Source organism: Notamacropus eugenii, chromosome 2 (assembly GCF_028372415.1).
Source record: "Notamacropus eugenii isolate mMacEug1 chromosome 2, mMacEug1.pri_v2, whole genome shotgun sequence".
Taxonomy (NCBI): Eukaryota; Metazoa; Chordata; class Mammalia; order Diprotodontia; family Macropodidae; genus Notamacropus; species Notamacropus eugenii.
Window position 1 is genome coordinate 358,283,597 of NC_092873.1, and position 19,172 is coordinate 358,302,768.

At 39.8% G+C, this 19,172-nt stretch overlaps 2 protein-coding genes and 1 non-coding gene across 10 annotated transcripts in view; 1 reads left to right on the plus strand and 2 right to left on the minus strand.

Annotated features, from left to right (window-relative positions):
- The window catches only part of NT5C3B (5'-nucleotidase, cytosolic IIIB), a 33,185-nt gene that overhangs the window by 8,787 nt on the left and 5,226 nt on the right, over window positions 1–19,172 (minus strand). The window contains exons 1-6 of one of the 7 annotated variants that reach the window (XM_072646460.1): window positions 9,940–10,048; window positions 8,671–8,788; window positions 7,406–7,516; window positions 6,476–6,545; window positions 6,333–6,379; window positions 2,767–2,852 (exon numbers count right to left, since the gene is read on the minus strand). In XM_072646460.1, coding sequence (XP_072502561.1) covers window positions 2,767–2,852; window positions 6,333–6,379; window positions 6,476–6,545; window positions 7,406–7,492 — 290 coding nt within the window. In that variant the 5' untranslated portion in view covers window positions 7,493–7,516; window positions 8,671–8,788; window positions 9,940–10,048. Of the gene's footprint in view, window positions 1–2,766; window positions 2,853–6,332; window positions 6,380–6,475; window positions 6,546–7,405; window positions 7,517–8,408; window positions 8,584–8,670; window positions 8,844–9,939; window positions 10,049–19,172 lie in introns of those variants that run through there. The other 6 variants (XM_072646457.1, XM_072646455.1, XM_072646456.1 and 3 more) reach the window with 6 other exon arrangements.
- LOC140530555 (U6 spliceosomal RNA) lies at window positions 4,458–4,561 on the minus strand. The gene has a single exon (XR_011975991.1). It is a non-coding gene; the product is annotated as a U6 spliceosomal RNA (small nuclear RNA).
- Window positions 8,936–15,534, plus strand: KLHL10 (kelch like family member 10). Of its 2 annotated transcripts, XM_072646449.1 has the most exons (6): window positions 8,936–9,219; window positions 10,110–10,436; window positions 11,683–12,172; window positions 13,048–13,665; window positions 14,708–14,857; window positions 15,123–15,534. In XM_072646449.1, the coding sequence occupies exons 2-6, from the start codon at window positions 10,243–10,245 to the stop codon at window positions 15,495–15,497; spliced, it is 1,827 nt and encodes a 608-aa protein (XP_072502550.1). In that variant the 5' UTR covers window positions 8,936–9,219; window positions 10,110–10,242; the 3' UTR covers window positions 15,498–15,534. The 2 variants fall into 2 exon arrangements, with proteins under 2 accessions (XP_072502550.1, XP_072502551.1); XM_072646450.1 differs by lacking the exon at window positions 8,936–9,219 and having other exon boundaries at window positions 10,071–10,436.

Consider the following 19,172-nt stretch of genomic DNA (forward strand, 5'->3'; position numbering starts at 1 on the left):
TTGCCCAAGGTAACAGGTGGGATATCAGTCTAGGTCATCCCAGTTTTGAGGACAGCTCTCAATCCATTACACCATGTTGCCTCATAGAAGCAAAATCATCTTCTATAAACGTGGAATAAATGGTTTGGAGGAAGCTAATGCCCTAGGAACAAATACTGAGGGGAAAAAAGCTGCAATGAGGTCGGAGTTTATTATCAAGAACCAAAATAAAATAATTTTACTGACAAACTTTTGGAGTTCAGAAAATGCTGGAAAGACTTGATAACCAAATAGAAAAACTTAAACATGGGATACCTTGGCTGAAGACAAAGTTGGGCAGTAAGGTACAACAAAGGCATAAGTTGAAAAATATAAGGGGGAAGATGCTACAAGAAATCAAGATACTCATATTTTAGATATAAAGATACTGAAGCAAGTCACTAGCTTAATTAAAAAACTAAACTAAAGCACCAGCCCCGAAGTCAAGAGGACCTGAGTTCAAATCTGGCCTCAAATGCTTACTAAGCTGTATGACTCTGGGCAAGTCACTTTATCCCAAATGCCTCAAAAAAAAAAAATTGTGAAAAAGAAACTGCTCTGTTACCAACAGCAGCCCAAAAAAATAGTGAAGGCCAGCTTACTTTGTCAATAAACACAGAGAGCTCCTAAAGAAGGTACTGCTTTGAATAAAGCAGACCTCACATAAAGGAAAGCAATAACTGTTTCAAGGACCAAGGAAGACCGCAGTTCAGATAACAAGAGTGATAAACCCAGAAGCAGTAAAGATTTCCTAGAACCTCAGCAGTGGAGTAAAGGAACAACCATAGAGCTAAAAAAAACTGAGAGTTATACTCTCCATCAAGTACAGATGGAGAAAGGCTACAAATTAAGAATCATGCAACCTTATATAAACAGGCTCACTTGTAATGCTATAAGAGGAACAAAATAATTAGTTATTTATCCAGTACATGTAATTCATTGTTGAATTATACATGTTGCTTTGTACTTTTTGTTGTATATACATGCAGTGTTAAGCATATCATATTTACCCATTACTATTGTGTTGCTTTTCCCCCTTATTTGAAGAAGCCTATCAAGTGGTGCTTTTCATCACATGTATGTTGTATGTAATAGAAATGTGGATTTGACATGCCCCAAATAATATACAAGGACTGAAAATTCTTGGCCTAGGGGAGAAACATTACACCAACTTGAACAGCTTCTTCCACAAAGACAGCTGCTGATCTGTTGCTGTATCTTTAAAAGGCAATGGAATTTTAGACAGTTACAGTATAACTATGAAAGTGAATGAGAAGCTAGGATTTAATTGTTTCTCTGGAGAGACCTTTAACTGGGATGGCCATAGAAAGGGCAAAGAAAAAGAACTAAGAGAATTTATTTTCTGAGAGACCTGAATTTAATCCTTATCTTGTGAATAAATATGAAGATATATATATATAGAGAGAGAGATATTTATCTATATCTATATCTCTCTCTATATATATTTTTTTGTTGTTAAAAGCCTTTAACTGGTATCCTGAGAAAACTGAATAGTAGGGCTACATTCCTAGAATTGAAAAGGTGGCAGTTGTAAGACTGGTTAAAAGATGACTTAGGCTATGATCAATCTCATATATATACTATAAATAGGCCTAAGAGATTACAAGGTTTAATACGGAGAGACAAGTAAATGCTTATAGGAAAAGAGAAGAGTTCAGAACTAAAGGATTACTAAGTGATGTTGAGATTTTGATAATTATTATTGAAAAATCAAAACATAGCCCCTTTTATGCCCCAAAGAGATCAGAAGAAGATGAAAAGGGTCCATATGTACAAAAATATTTATAATAACTCTTTTTATTGTGGCAAAGAACTGGAAATAAAGGAGGAGCCCAGTAATGGAGGGATAGCTGAACAAATTATGTCATATTAATGGAATGGATTATGTCACAAGAAATGACAAAAGGTTTGGTTTAAGGTATCTGGAAGACTAGTATAAACTGAGTTTATTAAGTGAGCAGAACCAGGAGAGCAATTTATAAGATAACAATACTGTAAAGACAGCTTTAAAAGACTCAAGAATTCGGATTCCCACAACTCCAGAAGACCAGTGTGAAGTATGCTACCCACCTCTTGACAGAGGGATGGTGGATTCAAAGTGCATAAAAAGAAACACATTTTTGGGCATGGTAAATTTGTAGATCTGTTTTGTTCAATTATGCTTAGCTGTTATCAAAAATCAAACAAACCATATCCCTTGAATATCTTACAATCAGGAATGAGAATGAATAAGGAAAATGAGCTAGTAGCAGGTATACAGAAGTGCAAGACCCCACATGGGTTGTACATGAAGATAATTATTCCTAACACTTCTGTTACAAGCAACAGCTTAGGTTAAACTTCTTTCTCCCTACCTCTGTTCTTTTCAATACCAAAACTTCAAAAGTTCTTTTGAACCCCATCTCCATGGCCTAAATCCCCTTGGGAAATAAAATCTTCAATGTTCAGTGAGAGAATTTCAAAAATAAAACTAATGTCCCTGGTTCACAGATTCCCCCAAATCTCATAGGACCCACTGCCCTCACTTAGGATTTACAAGAGGCCACCATTCTAACAATAAATCTTAGCAACAGACAGAAGACAGACAGCTCTAATGACCATACTAACTCTCTGCAGCTGAAATCCCCTAAATCCAGTAAAGTTCCCATCTTACCGGGCTAGGAATATAACATCTTAAGATAACTTTTCCTTTTTCCTTAAAAGCATCCTTCATCTCCAACTACTTACCATTCTACCATAAGGGGGAACTTCTCTTTGACTGTCCTGTTTGGATCAATCTCAATTGGGTAATAGTAGTGAAGGAGATCCTTTAACTAAGATACCAAAGATGAGAAAAAATAATTAGAGTGCAATTAAATTCAGTAATTTAACACTGAGGAATGCAAAGACAAAAACAAAAGAAGCCCCTGCCCACGGAGTTTAGATAGGAAACAAGTTTCTGATAAGAAAATGTGAAATATTTGCAAAGTAAATATAAAAAAAAATTAAGTGAGGGGAAAGCAAGTAGTGAAAACAGGAAAGGATTCCTGAAGGTGGTTTCTACAGATTCCAAGAGGTAAAGGTGTGAAGAAAAAAGCACTCCAGATATGCAGGACAGACTATGCAAAGACATAGAGATGAAATGGAATCAGGAGCATGGACAACAGCAAGCATGTAGGATTAGCTCGTCTGAGGAAGAGCAACGTGCAGTCTGCCTAGGAAGATTAGAAGCATACCACAAAGGCTTCAAGTGTCAAAAAAGGAGTCTCTCTGAGCCTAGAGACAATAAGGAGCCCCAGAAGCTTTTGGAGCCAGGGAGTGAAATGGTCAGACAGTGGAGTTTACAACAATTTTAACCACCACAACCAAAAAGCCTACAAATTAACATAAGAAGTCATTGTTATGAACAAAGATTAATTTGAAGTAATTTCTACAAAATTCTTTTTCAGTGTCATTTGGTAATACCTTACTTACACTTTCAGTCTCTCCTCATTCTCAGTTAGATTTTCGCCTTACAGGTAAGCCTGTCATATTTAATTCTTTAGTGCAGATTCCTAATTACAAATCTGATAAAAGCTCAAAAATGTACATATCTGATCAATCCTTGGACCTCTTCAAAAAGGTGACGTTAGCTAAAAATGTGTTGGTCAACAGTGCAAATGGTTAACAAGGATCAAAGATAATTCAGCGTTAAAATCCCTTTATCATCAACTAATCTAATTACCAAACCAATTCTACAGGGATTATTCATGCTACCTGGATTAAATGAAAAGCCTTTGAAATGTTCTACACCACCACCACCACCACCACCACCGTGGTTGCTTAGATGAATAATTCTACAGTCATCTAGCAGGAACACCCAATAAAATTAACAAAAGTAATGAATTCTAACATCCATGTTATTTCAAATGATCATGCTAGATTACATGAACTGTTCCAGTTAGGACAACCAAATGCCAAATATTACACACTAACAAAGGCAGACTGTTCCTTGAAATGAATGTGAGGATTACATTATGGGGCCAACATAGGGGGGAACCTGTGATTTCATTGGTATAGGAATCTCCCAAAAGGAAATTCCCAAGACCTGAAGGTGTAGTGATCAGCTCAGTCATTAAAGAGTGCCTAGGGAACTGGGAGATTAAGTGATTTATCTGTGTGTCAGAGATGGTACCTAAACTCAGGTTTTTCTGACTCAGAAAAGCTTTCTATCCTGTACAGTATGCTGGAGGGGAGGAGGGTTGCAGCACAGGGTGGGCGAGCGGACCCCTCTAAAAGTAAAAGGAAAAAAAAGGAAAAAGGAAGATTCATGAGTATTTTAACATATGTATGTGTTTTACACCTAACTTTTCAGGACTTCCATTTAACATTCAAAGAAGCAGCAATACATTCTTCTCTAACATTTTCTTTTTACCCTAAATTATATCTTTTTTTAATCAAATAATATGGATGACTTCATAAATTTGCATGTTATCCTTGCACAGAGGCCATGCTCATCTCTGTATCATTCCAGTTTGAGTATATGTGTTGCCACAGTGAGCATCTCTGATGTCTTTTATCTGAAGATCTCAAAACTACTCTCTTACTTGTACTTAGGACATTTTCAAAGCTTGGGATGTGTGGGGGGTAAGATAAGGGTTGGAAACAAGACTGAAAAACCAGGGATATTTTCTCCCTTTTGCAGAAGCACAATAATTAAGTGATTTAACCAATGTGAGAATAATCTGTATATTTACTCCAAAGTTTTAAAGTGCTTTGCTCACAACCATCCCACATTGGAGAGTACTAATATGATCATCCCCACTGAAGGCAAGATAAGGAAGTCTCAGAGAGAAGGTGCCCAGTGTCACTCAGTTAGTCAATGTCACAGTCTCAATTCAAACCCAAGTCTCTGGACTTCAAGTTCAGGATTCTTTTCACTGGCTCTCTCTCTTACACAAGTTAGAAACCCAGCTTTTCCAATTCCCACTCTCACCCCCATTCCTACTACCTACCAAGAGCTTGGGTCTGAAAATGGAAGAGCTACGTGAAGACTCAAAAAAGCAATAATAAATATTGATCTTGAAAATTATGGATATGTAACAGGTATGTAAAAGACTAACATGTTCAGGTCAATGGGCCAAAAATTCTGCTATTTGATTCACCTAAGCTTATTGATAGAAATGCATCAGGAACATCTTAGTTACTTAGAAATCAAAAGCCACAGTTGGCATAGAAATTGAATTAGGTGTGTGTATTAAAAAACAACATGATCAAGTCAATATATTGGCTACTGGGGGTGGCTGTTATGATGCCAGTGCTTCAGATCATATTCTACAACTCGGAATTTATCCTTCCTACCATGAGGTTTTTAGAAGACTATGCCATCTCCCAAAAAAAACTTCTATTAGAGAAGCAGCCGCATAGGCTGGCAAAAACAATTGCTTTTGCAGTCAGAAGACCTCAGTTCCCTTATTTACCAGCTGAGTGATAACCTTCAGCAAACTCACTTAACATCACTATGCCTCAATTTCCTTCTGTGAAATGCAAATAATACTTTGCACTCCTCCCATATTAGAGTGAAAAAGAAGGCATGTTAAAAAAAATCTTAAAGGAGTACAAAAGTTAAATTGTCACTAGGTCAGCGCTTTTGCCCATCACACACCTTTAATGAATGTGTACAGAATAAATGAAAATACTACCAGAAGGAACACATCCCAATTAAATAGATGTTAAGGCTAGGTTTACCTGATCAATAAAAACAATAAGAAACATAATATGTTAAAATTGTTACTCTGTGAGGAGCAACCTGGCATAGTGGACAGAAAGTTGGCTTTGGAGCCAGAAGACCTGGGTTCAAGTGCTGCCTCTGACACAGACTGGCTGTGTGACCATGAGCAAGTCACTTAACCTTTAAGAGCCCTAGAATGACGGTTCTCAAAGTGTGGTCTGCAAACCCTTGGGGTCCCTGAGATCTTTTCAGGGGATCTTGAATTTTCATAATAAACCTAAGATGTTTTCATTTCTAATATGGTAAATGTCCAATAGCTACAATAAACAGAAGCTCTTTGGGGATCCTCAATAATTTTTAAGAATGTAAAGGGGTCCTGATAAAAAAAAAAAGTTTGAGAGCCACTCAACTCTCTAAAGACTACACAATATCTTGCCAAAATAGTACCAACCTGCATTGGTAAAGGAAATTTCCTCACCTGGGAGTTCCTTATACCTGGGAAATCATGGATCCATTCCCTATCCCCACTCTTTTGGTCCTCTTTTGGCCCATGGGCATTAATAGCATATCAACATTCTTCAGGGCAGAGCTAAGGATAACCCACCTTTTTCTGACACTCCTCACTGATGAGTTTGCTGTTATCTAGGATATCTGGGGGAAAAAATAACAACACAAAAACTCTATTATAGGCCCCCATAGGAACCATCAGGAGCAAAGTCAACCACAATGCAGGTCAATATGACTTACTGTAAGATGTAGGGCAGCGCTTTCCATTAAATCCAAACCTAGTCAGGGTCATGTCAAAGTCAGAAATGACCTAAAATGCGGAGAAGAATAGGAAGATAAACATTTAAATCATGTACTCAGCCCACGTTGCCTTCATATCATGCCATCAAAGTTTAGGAGTCTGTTAAAAGTCAAAATAATATTTAAGAAGTATAACCTCCATATAAAGCCTGGCAATAGGAATCAGGGAACAATGGAGAAAGAATATATATCCCCCACTTTCAAGTAGTCACTTTACGGTAGGGACTGATACTATGTACTTGGAGTACAGAATCTAGTTGCTAAGAAGTCTCAGTCCCAATCTAATAGGAAGAGTCTCTCAATTAAGGAATTTAGTGGTTAAATTTCATGTACAGTTAGGGACAATCTCATCAAATGCCCATGATACAAAGCTACTGAGGTGAGTTTCAGAGGTGCAGAGTACTGCTGTTTTCCCTTCATGTGGAAAAGGCAAGTCACAAGTCTCAATTTTGTCATGGCAAAGTATGTTTTTTCTCCTCCTGGTAGGAAAGTGGTGGCACTATAAGTATTGAATGAAGAACAAGTTATCCCATGTAGGGAGTGCATTAGTTTTACTTAATTATATACTTGTTATAAAAGAGGGTTCAAGGTGAGGACAGAGGAAGGAATAGTGACTTTTTTTCAGTAAGAAGCATCAATAACATTCTTTAGTTTTGGGGAGGTATGGTGATGGCACATAATTCAGAAAGCTCTCATCCTCTTAGGACCTGTCCAATATTAGAAAGAAAGCTAAGAATGAAGATATTTAAAACAAAGCAGCAGAAAAACTATTCTCCTTCTTTCTTCCTTCATTGAGTAACAGAGCCAAGCCCCCAGAAACCGCCCCCCCATCCCCAACCCGGGAAAAGAGGGGGTGCATCACAGACATACCTGTAGTTTGTGGCATCCTCCCTTCCTGAGAGAGTGAATGACCTCCTGAACCTGCTGGGGGTGCCTCATGAGAACTGTAGCTTTCATCAGGTCTTTCACTTGTTCCTTTACCTGTTCCAGGTGCAGATCCAGATTCAAGAGTAGCACTCAGAATCACAGACCCAGAGCTAGAAGGGGACCTCCAAGGTCACCTAGTCCCTTCAGTTTTCTCAGCTATGAAGCACTGAGCTCTTGTTAACAGGGGTACCAGAAAGAAAATCTTGGGGACCAGAAGCAAAAACGTGGCAGTGGAATTAGGGGTACAACAAAAAGCCCTTGACAAGAAATAGGGGGTGGGGAGTGTTAGTGGCCTTTTAGTGAAGGCTTAAAAAGCAAGGCTCTAGGGAGTGTGGGGCAAACCCAACGTGGAGAGGAAGGGAGCACTGGACAGAGAAAAGTTATATAAGGCAGATGTCCCCGAGGGCAGGATCCGTGAGGAGGGACTCAGGGGCTGGGGTAGGCTCGATGGGGAGGAAAGCTCCAAGTGCAGGTGCTATGGGGAGGGGGGCGCTATGGGGAGGGGGGCTATGGAAGGTTATATACAGCAAGGCGCCCCGGGAAGGGCTCATTTATGGAGATGCCCGGGGGGCCCCGCAGGAGGGGGCGGGCCAAAATAGATACAGTATCGAGAGGGCGCAAGGAGCGGGGGGACGGGAGGTTATCAGTCAGGGGCTATGGGAAGGGGAGTCAAGGGGCGGCCAGGAGGGGCGCGGGGGGAGCCGCGGCGTGAGCAGAGGGGCGGCAGGGAGGGCTCCACAGGGCCGGGGAGGAAGGCATTTCTATCGCAGTTTGCTGGGAGCCACGGGCGGTTCTAGGATGGGGCAATGAGGCTGCAGGATGGGCCGGCGCTGGAGAGAGCAGGGGTATTGCGGGGAGGGGGAGGGAGAGGGAGAGGGGAGGGGGAGGGGGCTTCCCTTTCCGAGGCCCCTCCCCCCCCTCCCCGCCACCTCTTCCACGTTCTCACCTCCTCCGCCATAGTCCTCGTGTAGGCTCTTGCCACGGAAGAAATAATCGTCCCTGAGGACTAACTGCGCAGGCGCCAGCCACCCCGCCAGACCGGCAGATGGAAACGGAGGAGAAAGGAGGGGAGGGGAGGGAGAGCGGAGAGAAGGCGGAGCCAAGGGGAGAGGGGTGGGGCTGGAGGCGGGGCGAGGGCGGGGCGAGGAGAGCCGCGAGAAGGGAAAGAGGGGAGATGGAAAATACATCTTTGGTGATCATGAGATTACCTAGTCAAACGAGGAACACTGAGGCCCAGCGGGATGAACTGACCTTATCCGAGGCCACGCCCTAAGTCACCCATGTCCTTGCAAGGCCAGTCCTCTCTGTCCCTCCTCAGAGATGTCTCTTCAGGGGCATGTGGATGGAAGTGAGCCAGGTTAGGGGGGCAGCTTTAAAGTTTCGAGTTAGACCGTGAGTGTAGGGATGGGAAGTGCCTGGTGGGGTAGATCTGGGGAAGAGCCTCAAGAGCTAGGTGCGCTCCTTGTCCAGCCCTCTCCTTAGTGAGGGCGGGGTGGACCCAATGAGTGGGATCAACCAATGAGGGGTGGGAAGGTAGGTTGCATCCCACAATAGCCAATCCTGGGGTTTGTTTCCAATAGAAACAAACCTACCTTTATAGCCCAACAGACCCCTCCCACACGCACTACTCTGACTTCGACCCCCACCCTAGCCCAGCAGCCTACACACCCAGTCACCCAGACCATCTTGTGGCCGAAGTAGCTGCCCCTCAGAAAGCAGGCTTGGCCCTCACCCCTTTTCCTTTTGAGTGGGACAGAGTGAGTCTTACAGGATGAGCAGGCTTGTGTTCTTCATCACAGATGAAGATTATATTATCTTTCCCCCCAAACCTACCCCTCTTCCAAACTTGCCTGTTTCTCTGGAGGCCATCACCATCCTTCCAGTCACTGAGGTTTGAAACCTCAGTGTCATCCTCTATCCAGGAGAAGTTAGAATATAGTGGACCAGATCATAAATTTAGAGCTGGAAGGGATTTTAGAGGTCATCCAGTCCAATTCCTTCCTTTTTACAGATGAGGAAACAGACCCAGAGAGATGAAGGTACTTGCCCAAGATCACACAGGTACTAAGGACTAAAGCTGGAATTCGAACCCAGGTCCCTAAGGCTCTTTCCACCACACCATGGGGTGGGATGAAAAAGAGCAAGAATATAGGTCCAGCTTCCACATTCCAAACCTGTTGAAAATGAGGCTGATGAGCCACCATGCCAAATGACACATGCCCAGGAGACTGAAAGAAACTTGAGAGTGGGCCTGAAGAAAACTGAACCAGCTTGGCCTCTACTTTCTGTTTCCTTTGTTTTAGGTTTCCACAGAGCCCTTTAGTCTGGGGCTCAGATATGGGTCCTATGCTAAGTGTCTGATCTAGGCAGATACTGGGGATTAGAGGACTTGGACTTAAGGTGACTAGTACAGGAAGGAATAAGGTCAATACAAGAAATACATTTCAGGCTAGACTTATTTTTTTTGGTAATTAAACCTGTTTGCTGCTGGCATAGTTCCGTTGCAGGTTTGAGGATGGTAGGGCTGGGGAGATGAAAGATTCTTAGCTTGTGTTAGGTGGTGGTGAGATGGGGAGGTAAGAAGGAAGGATAAGGGGTTCCAGAACCCCAAGGCACAATCCTAACAGTGATCTCACTGCTGGCACAGGATTCTGGAACTTGGGAACCCTGTTGGGCCCCATTTGAAAGATGTAGTAGGGAAAAGGAGAGAGCGGCTGGCGATCGGGGCCCCACACACACACCCTCGGAGAACAGTTCCCCTCTGCTGGTCCCAGGGTGCCATGGAGATGGAGAGCACAGCGGCCTCCACGCGGTTCCACCAGCCTCACATGGAGAGGAAAATGAGCGCGATGACCTGCGAGATCTTCAATGAGCTTAGGCTAGAGGGCAAGCTCTGTGATGTGGTCATCAAGGTCAATGGCTTTGAGTTCAATGCCCACAAGAACATCCTCTGCAGCTGCAGTTCCTACTTTAGGTATTAAACACAGAAGCCCCAATGGGCTGGAGAGAAAGGGAAAGGGGACTAACCAAGGCATTCTGAGTTGTTTCTATCCCATACTCCCCTCCTGATCTGGGTTCTCTCACTCCCTGACTTATTTGTCCACTAAAGAGGCATCTAGCTCTACGGGGGAGGGACAAACTAGCTTCACTCTGGTTTTGGGGTGACCCCTCATCCATACTATGACCTTTAATTCCTTCACTCCTCAATTCTCTCCCAGGCCATATCTACTGCACTAGCCACTCTCTCATCTTCTCCTTATCTTGATCCCTTTGGTGAACCAAAGGGTTGGTTCATCAACTCCTTGGGGGTCAGCAGTGTTATACATACATGTTGGGGTTCCCTACTTAAACCAAGATGTGAAAACCATTACTTCAGCCTCTCCAGTAGACAATTCCCTGCCCCTTCTCAAACACAGATCAAGGGTAATGTGATGGAGCTTATCAAAGGGGGAAAAAAGGGGGAGAGGAGATTCTTAGCAGAACTTCCTAATAAACCAAGGTTGAAAAGGAAAAGAAACAACAGCCCCCTTCCTCCCTTAGCCTTTTAAAGTTTTGATTGTATTGACATTTTCAAAACTCTTCCTCTGATGTTTAATTTTCATTCAACAAGGTGGAATCCAATGGGCAATGGATAAATTTTAGCTTTCTCTCTCTCTCCTTAAATTACCTATTTTCCATTCATTACATGTTGTGTGCCCATTGCAAACTTCTAGGGGGCAGAGATTGATTCATTTTTACTTTAATAATCTCAGTGCCTAGTATGGTGCCTTGCACAGGGCAGGCACTTAATAAATGCATGAGATGAGTTAGGAGGCAAAAGACCTGGGTTCTAGTTCCAGGTCAGAGTAGTGCACTTGTCTCCCTATTATAAACTACTTGACCTCTAGTTTGTTTCTCCAACCCTGAAATGACAATAAAACTTATTTTAGGGCTAAAAAGTTTTGAAAGTGCTTTGAAAGAAATCCAAAGGAAGATATTTACAACCTCCTACTTTTCTTTCTAGTCATTTTTGCTTCTAAAGTCTTTCCTTCTTCTATGCCATCCCCTTATCCCCATGCCTTCATAAGTTTAATCTATTCCTAACAAGCTTCCCATCTCCACATTGTTTAAATAGCATCCCAAACTTTCCCTTCATTTGAGAAAAAAGGAAGACATAGAGAGGCTGGAGAAAGATACCATTTTCTATGGCTACTGTTGGTTTTTTTGTTGTTCTTTTCCAGAGCTTTGTTTACAAGTGGCTGGAACAACACAGAAAAGAAGGTGTACAACATTCCTGGTATTTCTCCTGATATGATGAAGTTAATTATTGAATATGCCTACACCCGGACTGTCCCCATCACCCCAGACAATGTAGAAAAGCTGCTCGCTGCAGCGGATCAGTTCAACATCATGGGCATTGTCCGGGGTTGCTGTGAGTTCCTCAAATCAGAGTTGTGTTTGGATAACTGTATCGGCATCTGCAAATTCACAGACTACTACTACTGTCCAGAGTTAAGGCAAAAGGCATACATGTTCATTCTTCACAACTTTGAGGAGATGGTCAAGGTCTCCGCAGAGTTTTTAGAGCTCTCAGTCACTGAGCTTAAAGACATCATTGAGAAAGACGAGCTCAACGTCAAGCAAGAAGATGCTGTCTTTGAAGCAATTTTAAAGTGGATTTCCCATGACCCCCAAAATAGGAAGCAACATATTTCAGTTTTGCTACCCAAGGTCAAGTTTAATTATTACTTTTAGATTATGTTAGCTACTCTGTTGGTTCCTTTATTCCAGGAGTTTCCTCAAAGATCATATCCAGATATATGAAATAGTTGAATACCAGCAGTATAGATGTCACATGATCTGTACATAATTATTCACCCAGTGCTACTTGTTCTGTTGTTTCTGAGAGAGTTAATTCTCCCCTTGGGATTGCTATTTCTTGATTGCTCTCTACTTTTATTTTTCACTCGAGACACACTTATTGATATAAACTCCATAATCCTAGAAACCTCAGCTGCAAAAGAGGATGTAAGGTCTACACTAAAGACCTATTAAAATAAGTGCAAGTTCTTGACTCAAAGTACTGTGCACATCAGCTGTTGAATTAATGCACTAAGCCAAGATGTACTGGAAAAAGCACTGGATTTGAGAGTCAAATGACCTGAGTTTGAGTGTTGATTCTGACCCTAGCTATTGTCAAGTAATTTCAAATCCTTCTATTCTTAAGTTTCTTTATCTCTAAAATAATACTTGCATTACCTACTTTGCAGGGTTGCCATGAGGAAAGTGCTCTGTAAACCCTAAAAGTGCTATGCAGTAAGCTATTACTATGGAAGTTTGGAGGAAGAAAACAAATCATTTTCTGGGATGGTTCTAATAGTTTTGCTCAGAGGCAGGATAATATACTTCTTGGGGTATCCATTTCCATTTGGCATGGAAATTTATGCCAAATAACATACAAAAAATTTGTAACTCAGAAGGCTTAAAAAAAACCCATAGCAATTCAATACAAGGAATTTCTAGCCATTATGGTTAGGAAGGTAGCTTTTTCAAATATTCTTACCTCGCCAAAATGGTAGCTTTTTTTTTCCTTTTTTTTTTTTTAGGTTCGCCTGGCCCTGATGCATGCCGAGTATTTCATGAACAATGTTAAAATGAATGACTATGTGAAAGACAGTGAAGAGTGCAAGCCAGTCATTATTAATGCCCTAAAGGCCATGTATGACCTAAACATGAACGGACCCTCCAACTCTGACTTCACCAACCCACTCACCCGGCCTCGTCTGCCCTATGCCATCCTGTTTGCAATTGGTGGCTGGAGTGGTGGGAGCCCCACAAATGCCATTGAAGCATATGATGCGCGGGCAGACAGGTGGGTGAATGTTACTTGTGAGGAGGAGAGCCCCCGTGCCTACCATGGAGCAGCATACTTGAAAGGCTATGTTTACATCATTGGCGGGTTCGACAGCGTGGACTATTTCAACAGTGTTAAGAGATTTGACCCAGTCAAGAAAACTTGGCACCAAGTTGCCCCAATGCACTCAAGACGTTGCTATGTTAGTGTGACTGTCCTCAGCAATTTCATTTATGCCATGGGGGGATTTGATGGCTATGTGCGTCTCAACACGGCTGAACGATATGAGCCAGAGACTAATCAATGGACCCTCATCGCCCCCATGCACGAACAAAGAAGTGATGCAAGTGCCACAACCCTGTATGGAAAGGTAAAGAACCAGAGTATATGAAGTGTTTTCCTGCTATCCCACAGGCTTGAAAACAAAAATTAAACCCTGATATTAAAACTGGCCTTCCTAGCCCAAACTTTACTGCCCAAACTCCCTTTATCCCTATGGGGAACAGAAAATATGGCTAAAACATGCTCTAATGGTTTAATTAACAATTATCTTTTTTCATTAAATTTTTCAGTACTGACTGCACACAAAGCAATATAGAAGCTTTCTGCAGTCTGGCAATGGTGTCAAGGGTCAGTGAAATTGTAAAAAGGTGAGAAGCGGGATGAAGGAAAAATAAGGCCTAAAATAATTCATATATAGACAAGATGCTCAGTCCCTGAAAAACTGAGAGGGGACTAGTATGTTAAAGCTACTAATAGAGTAAAATATAGTAACTTTCAGTGAACTGTAATTTTCAGCAAATTGACTGGCTCATGCCTTTTCCCCAGAATCAATTTGGAATAGCACTTAATATTTTGTCCCTCAATATACAAATATTTCTGACCCATTTTATATTTAAATAGGGCATTTGTATACTCCTCTTAGCACTTTAGTCAAATACTGACATATAACAAGACTTTATAAAGTTATTTAAATAGTTCAAAACCAAAACAACTCAAACCTTGGCACTGGAATGATAGCATTAGCCCAGTGAAATGAGTTTAAAGTGCCAGAGGAGAAAAGCTCAGTGTGAAAAGAAAAAAAGAGAAGGAATTAACTATACAGGAACCAAAGTTGTTTGAAAAACAGGAAGACAAAAATAGAATGGGCAACAAGAGTTAATTTAGGCCTTAACTTCTCAATGGAGTTTTAAGAGACTAGAATAAGCTACACCATAACAAACCATCTACTTAGGGAATATTTAAGCAGACGATTTTCTCTCACTAGGATGATTTACATGAATCCTTGTACTAGAAGTAGTAAAATTAATTGATGTCTAAACCCAGGATTTTAAGATGTACAGCATCTTATGCTGAGTATCCTTTACTCCAAATAACTGTAATGGTCACTATAGGTAATTCTATTTAAATAGGTCTACATATGTGGTGGATTTAACGGAAATGAATGCCTGTTTACAGCAGAAGTATACAATACTGAGAGTAATCAGTGGACTGTCATAGCACCCATGAGAAGCAGAAGGAGCGGAATAGGAGTAATAGCTTATGGAGAACACGTATATGCGGTAAGAAGTCAGCTTGGCTAGTCTATCAACAACCATGTTAAGTTTAGAATCTAACCTCACATCTTCTATCATCATTAAAATGACCTTGCCTCACAAGCTGGTTTTTAATAGATGGGAAATATTCTACTAGAAAAAATAATAAAGAGGCAGATAAATAATCAAGAGGACAGGAATGGCTAAGTCTACTTGAAATAAGCCATTCTTTTCCAGCTCTTTTAAAAACAGAAGCAATGGTTACCAACCATATTTCCTTGCTTGTCTACAGGTAGGCGGCTTTGATGGAGCTAATCGACTTAGGAGTGCAGAAGCCTACAGCCCTGTGGCCAACACATGGCGCACAATCCCCACCATGTTTAATCCTCGTAGCAATTTTGGCATCGAAGTGGTGGATGACCTCTTATTTGTGGTGGGGGGTTTCAATGGCTTTACCACTACATTTAATGTTGAGTGTTATGATGAAAAGACTGATGAATGGTATGATGCTCATGACATGAGTATATACCGCAGTGCTCTGAGCTGCTGTGTGGTACCAGGGCTAGCCAATGTCGGGGAATATGCAGCTAGACGGGACAACTTCACAGGATTAGCACTTCGAGATGAAGTAAAGTATTCTGCTTCGACAAGTACCCTACCTGTATGAGCCTCTTCATTTAGCTAATAAAAAGTCTAAGCAATAAGTATTAATTCTTTTTTTAAATAAATGCAGTGCTTAAACTTGGAAGAGTATTGGAAAATGTTCCACTTGAAGGAGCCAGGGGTAGGGATGAAGGTGGGAGGGAAAAGGGCAATTATATTTAGCAATTTACACCAGAAGACGCAGTATGAAACAAACCTAAAGAAATAAGTTTATTTAATTAAAATAGTTACACTGAAACAATTAGTGGGATAGCTTAACATAGAACAATAGATATTATTTTACAATATTCAGTCTCAAACAGCCTTAAACACTACATAGTTCTAACTAAAAGGGAGAGGTCAGTAAAAAAAAAAAAGATCTCTTTGCAGTAGAACAGGGGACACCAATACTGTAAAGTTCAAGAAATTAACCTTATCTATTCATAAATATGTCAATGAACCCTAGGTACACAGATCACTATGAGATTATTTAAACATCTAACAAGGTCTACTTTTTAAATATGTATGTAACAAAATAGGATTAAGTTCTATATAGGACTACTGTGTAATATCCATACTTCCATTTAAGCTGTTTATATTAGATGAACTCACTATAGCCAAAAAAAAAAAGTAGCTTTAAAACTAAGTACTACAAAGGCATTCTCAACAAAGTGCAATAATTGTGGATATCAAACTGAAACCTCCACAGCAAAGTAATGATCACTATAGTATCCTAAGGTGGTTTAGCTATATTGTATTACTCACTGTAGAACAGTTCTGCTTCCAAAGACTAATGGTCTGCAGTAAGTATTACATAGTGGTAAAGACAATTTCTAGAAATAATCATTGGTAACTGACAAAAAAAGTTGTGTTTTTTTTTAAATACCTAAAAAGCACCAAAATAGGAGTGTGTTCACAAGAATTTAATAGAGTGCTGTGTCAAAAAGCTTGATGTGTTAACTTAAAACCCAAAAAAAATGTAAACAGACTCTCAAATATCCAAGAGTTAAAATAAAAAAACTATAGCACCCCACAAGCACCATTATTAGTCTAGAATAGGCAGAGACCATACCTTGCTTCACAATTTCTTACACTTTAAAATACACAGGAAGCACATTTTGGTGACAGTTTACAAGCAGCTTTAGCCTCTTATAAATGTGGCTAATCACACATTTATTGAGCTAAATTTAGGGACAGTACAAAGTAAATTTAGGTCCCTTTAGATAAGCCTATTTAGACAAAAGCATCGATGAAGTTCACAAGCTGATCACTGTGCCTAACAAACTTATGCTATGTTAACTATTATAGAACCAAAGCAATATTTGGAGTGTTTTAGATACACAAAGCTACAATATTAGTCAAGACATACATGGAGAAAAAAGTGCCCTGGAAACTACTCTTTTACCATATAACAGGTTTAAAACCTTCCATATTAATTTTATTTTCCTAATCTCAAACTTCTACTCTGTCCAATCAAGCTGGGTTATTGGGGTTTTTTGTCCAATAAATACCATACAAAACTAGCTGACCAACAACAAAAACTCCAAGTCAATAAAGCTTTAAAAGTATTTAGCAAAAGATTTCTTCTGGCAGAGTAAAAAAAAAAAAATCAGCAGAAGTTGATTATTTTGTTGAGATGCAGAACACTCACCATGCACAATGAATAACTGCAAGTGAGAATGTGTCACACACTAAGCTCATGGCTGACATTCACAAGGTAAATAACACTATAAATTTCAGTTAACTTTGCTTTTTAAGCATAACCCAGAAGGAACATGCAATTATAAATGACCTCACAATATATAAAGTCATTAATTTTTGGCATAATCAGCCAAAATGTACTTGGATTCATTTTAAGCTGAGTACTTATCTTAACCAACAAATATGAAACCTATATTACATTTCAGTAAAAATATGGGAAGTAAGAAAATTCTAACTTTTTACCCAAAGTGTCATATCAGTTCTTCATCTTATCTAATACATTTCAAAATACATTTGGTAAGTTTCTTTTAGCCTAAGATTTCTGAATGTCAGCCTTGAACAAATTTAAGTAAATTTGGTTTCTCTCTTAAAAGGTTAGTCACAATATTCCAGCAACACAAACTAACATCAAAAATAACAAATGTGAACTTCAAACCTGAATATTAGAAGGTAAATGCAAGAGTCAGGAAAACCTGTACACACCATGCAAATGAAGGACTTACCCTTCCTTTTAGCCGTGGCCTAGGCTGCCTGCCTGCTAAATTGGAAAACGACAGTTTAAATTCAAATGAAAAATTCATTAGCAGGACTAGAATTCTAATTTTTAAAACATTATTTAAATGTGGATAACATCCTTCCTTACAAGTAATCCTATGATTGTTTCAGAAGACTTGAGATAAACTGGCCACTCAAATATTACAAGTAAAAGGTCAATACCTTTCTAAAGAATAGGAGTTAATAAAAAGAAGACAATTTTTAAAAATCAAGTAAAGTAAATCATGTCTTAGAAACTTCATGTAATGCGATATTACCTTAAACTGTAGATACCTTCCACAGACCAAGCCAAATGAATTCAAATGTGGCTTACAAGAATGAAAGCTATTTTTGGCCACAAGTTTGTAGTCTTTCCCAAAATCATTAAAGATTTAAAGCAGATTTGACTTCAATCACCAAAAACACCCTAATCTGGAAAATTAGTTTTGAAACTTAAAATATCTTTAAACATAAGGTCTAAGTACTAGGTTTCTAAACCAGGATATGATCATTCATACAACCAGACACCCCACATTTCTAACTGTGCACTTTTCCTTTGGTGTTTGAATGCTCATGTACTTAAGTAAAGATACTGGTTTTACTGAACCATATGGTGTACTGGAAAAACACTGCAACTGATGGTAAACTTGTATAAGGTGTTATTGGCTAACAACCGTCTTTTTGGCAGCTTTTGACTTCATGAATCACTGCTGATCTGAAAGGTAGACTACGAAACTACAGTCCAGACCCAAAAATGACATTCTCTGAGAAGAAAGAGTGCACTGGGATCACTGACTTAACCACTAGCCTGATACCACAATGGAAACTAAACCTGTTCTATTAATCAGTAAGAGACCAACCTGAGTACTATTCTGCATAAAGGGAGTTTTATTTTAGAGAATAAGATAGTGAATTGAATTTTTTTTAAAAAAGAGGAAGAATAAGTAAAGTAATAAAGACTATAAAATTTTTACATGAGCTATAGTAACAATTTCAAAAGGTCAAAATTACATATCCAAATTTGCTATTTTGGGCTCAGGTAACATTTTCACTCAGTCTATAGCAACTGATTAAATGAAGATTAGAAAAGTTGGGTACAGGTTAGGGTTAAGGCCTTTCTTTAATAATTATAGCTTAAGATTTTACTTCCCATTTGGAAAAAAAGAAAACCACAGTATATACCTCACAGAAAGGAATGATTTGGAATAAACAGTACAACTTGTACAACAGAGAATCAGAACTGAAGGTATTATGCGTTGATTGTCACAGGCATATTTACATAATCAAACTTGTTCTAAACTACGCTTTCAACTTCTGAAAAGTAGTTCTTCAACTTCACAAATGCCTTTGACTTTGATAGTGTCATATTTTTCCAGTTTATACCAACTTGTGTTCTTTCCAAAGAAATGTGTTCCATGTATAGAACTTTCTCTGTATGTACATAGCTAAGAAAACAGAATAATTG

Excerpts from the sequence above, each read along its gene's own strand:
- KLHL10 (XM_072646449.1), top strand. The coding sequence starts at position 10,243 with ATGGAGATGGAGAGCACAGCGGCCTCCACGCGGTTCCACCAGCCTCAC. Across the intron at positions 12,173-13,047 it reads TTTCAGTTTTGCTACCCAAG|GTTCGCCTGGCCCTGATGCA; the intron begins GTCAAGTTTAAT and ends TTTTTTTTTTAG. Across the intron at positions 13,666-14,707 it reads CCACAACCCTGTATGGAAAG|GTCTACATATGTGGTGGATT; the intron begins GTAAAGAACCAG and ends CTATTTAAATAG.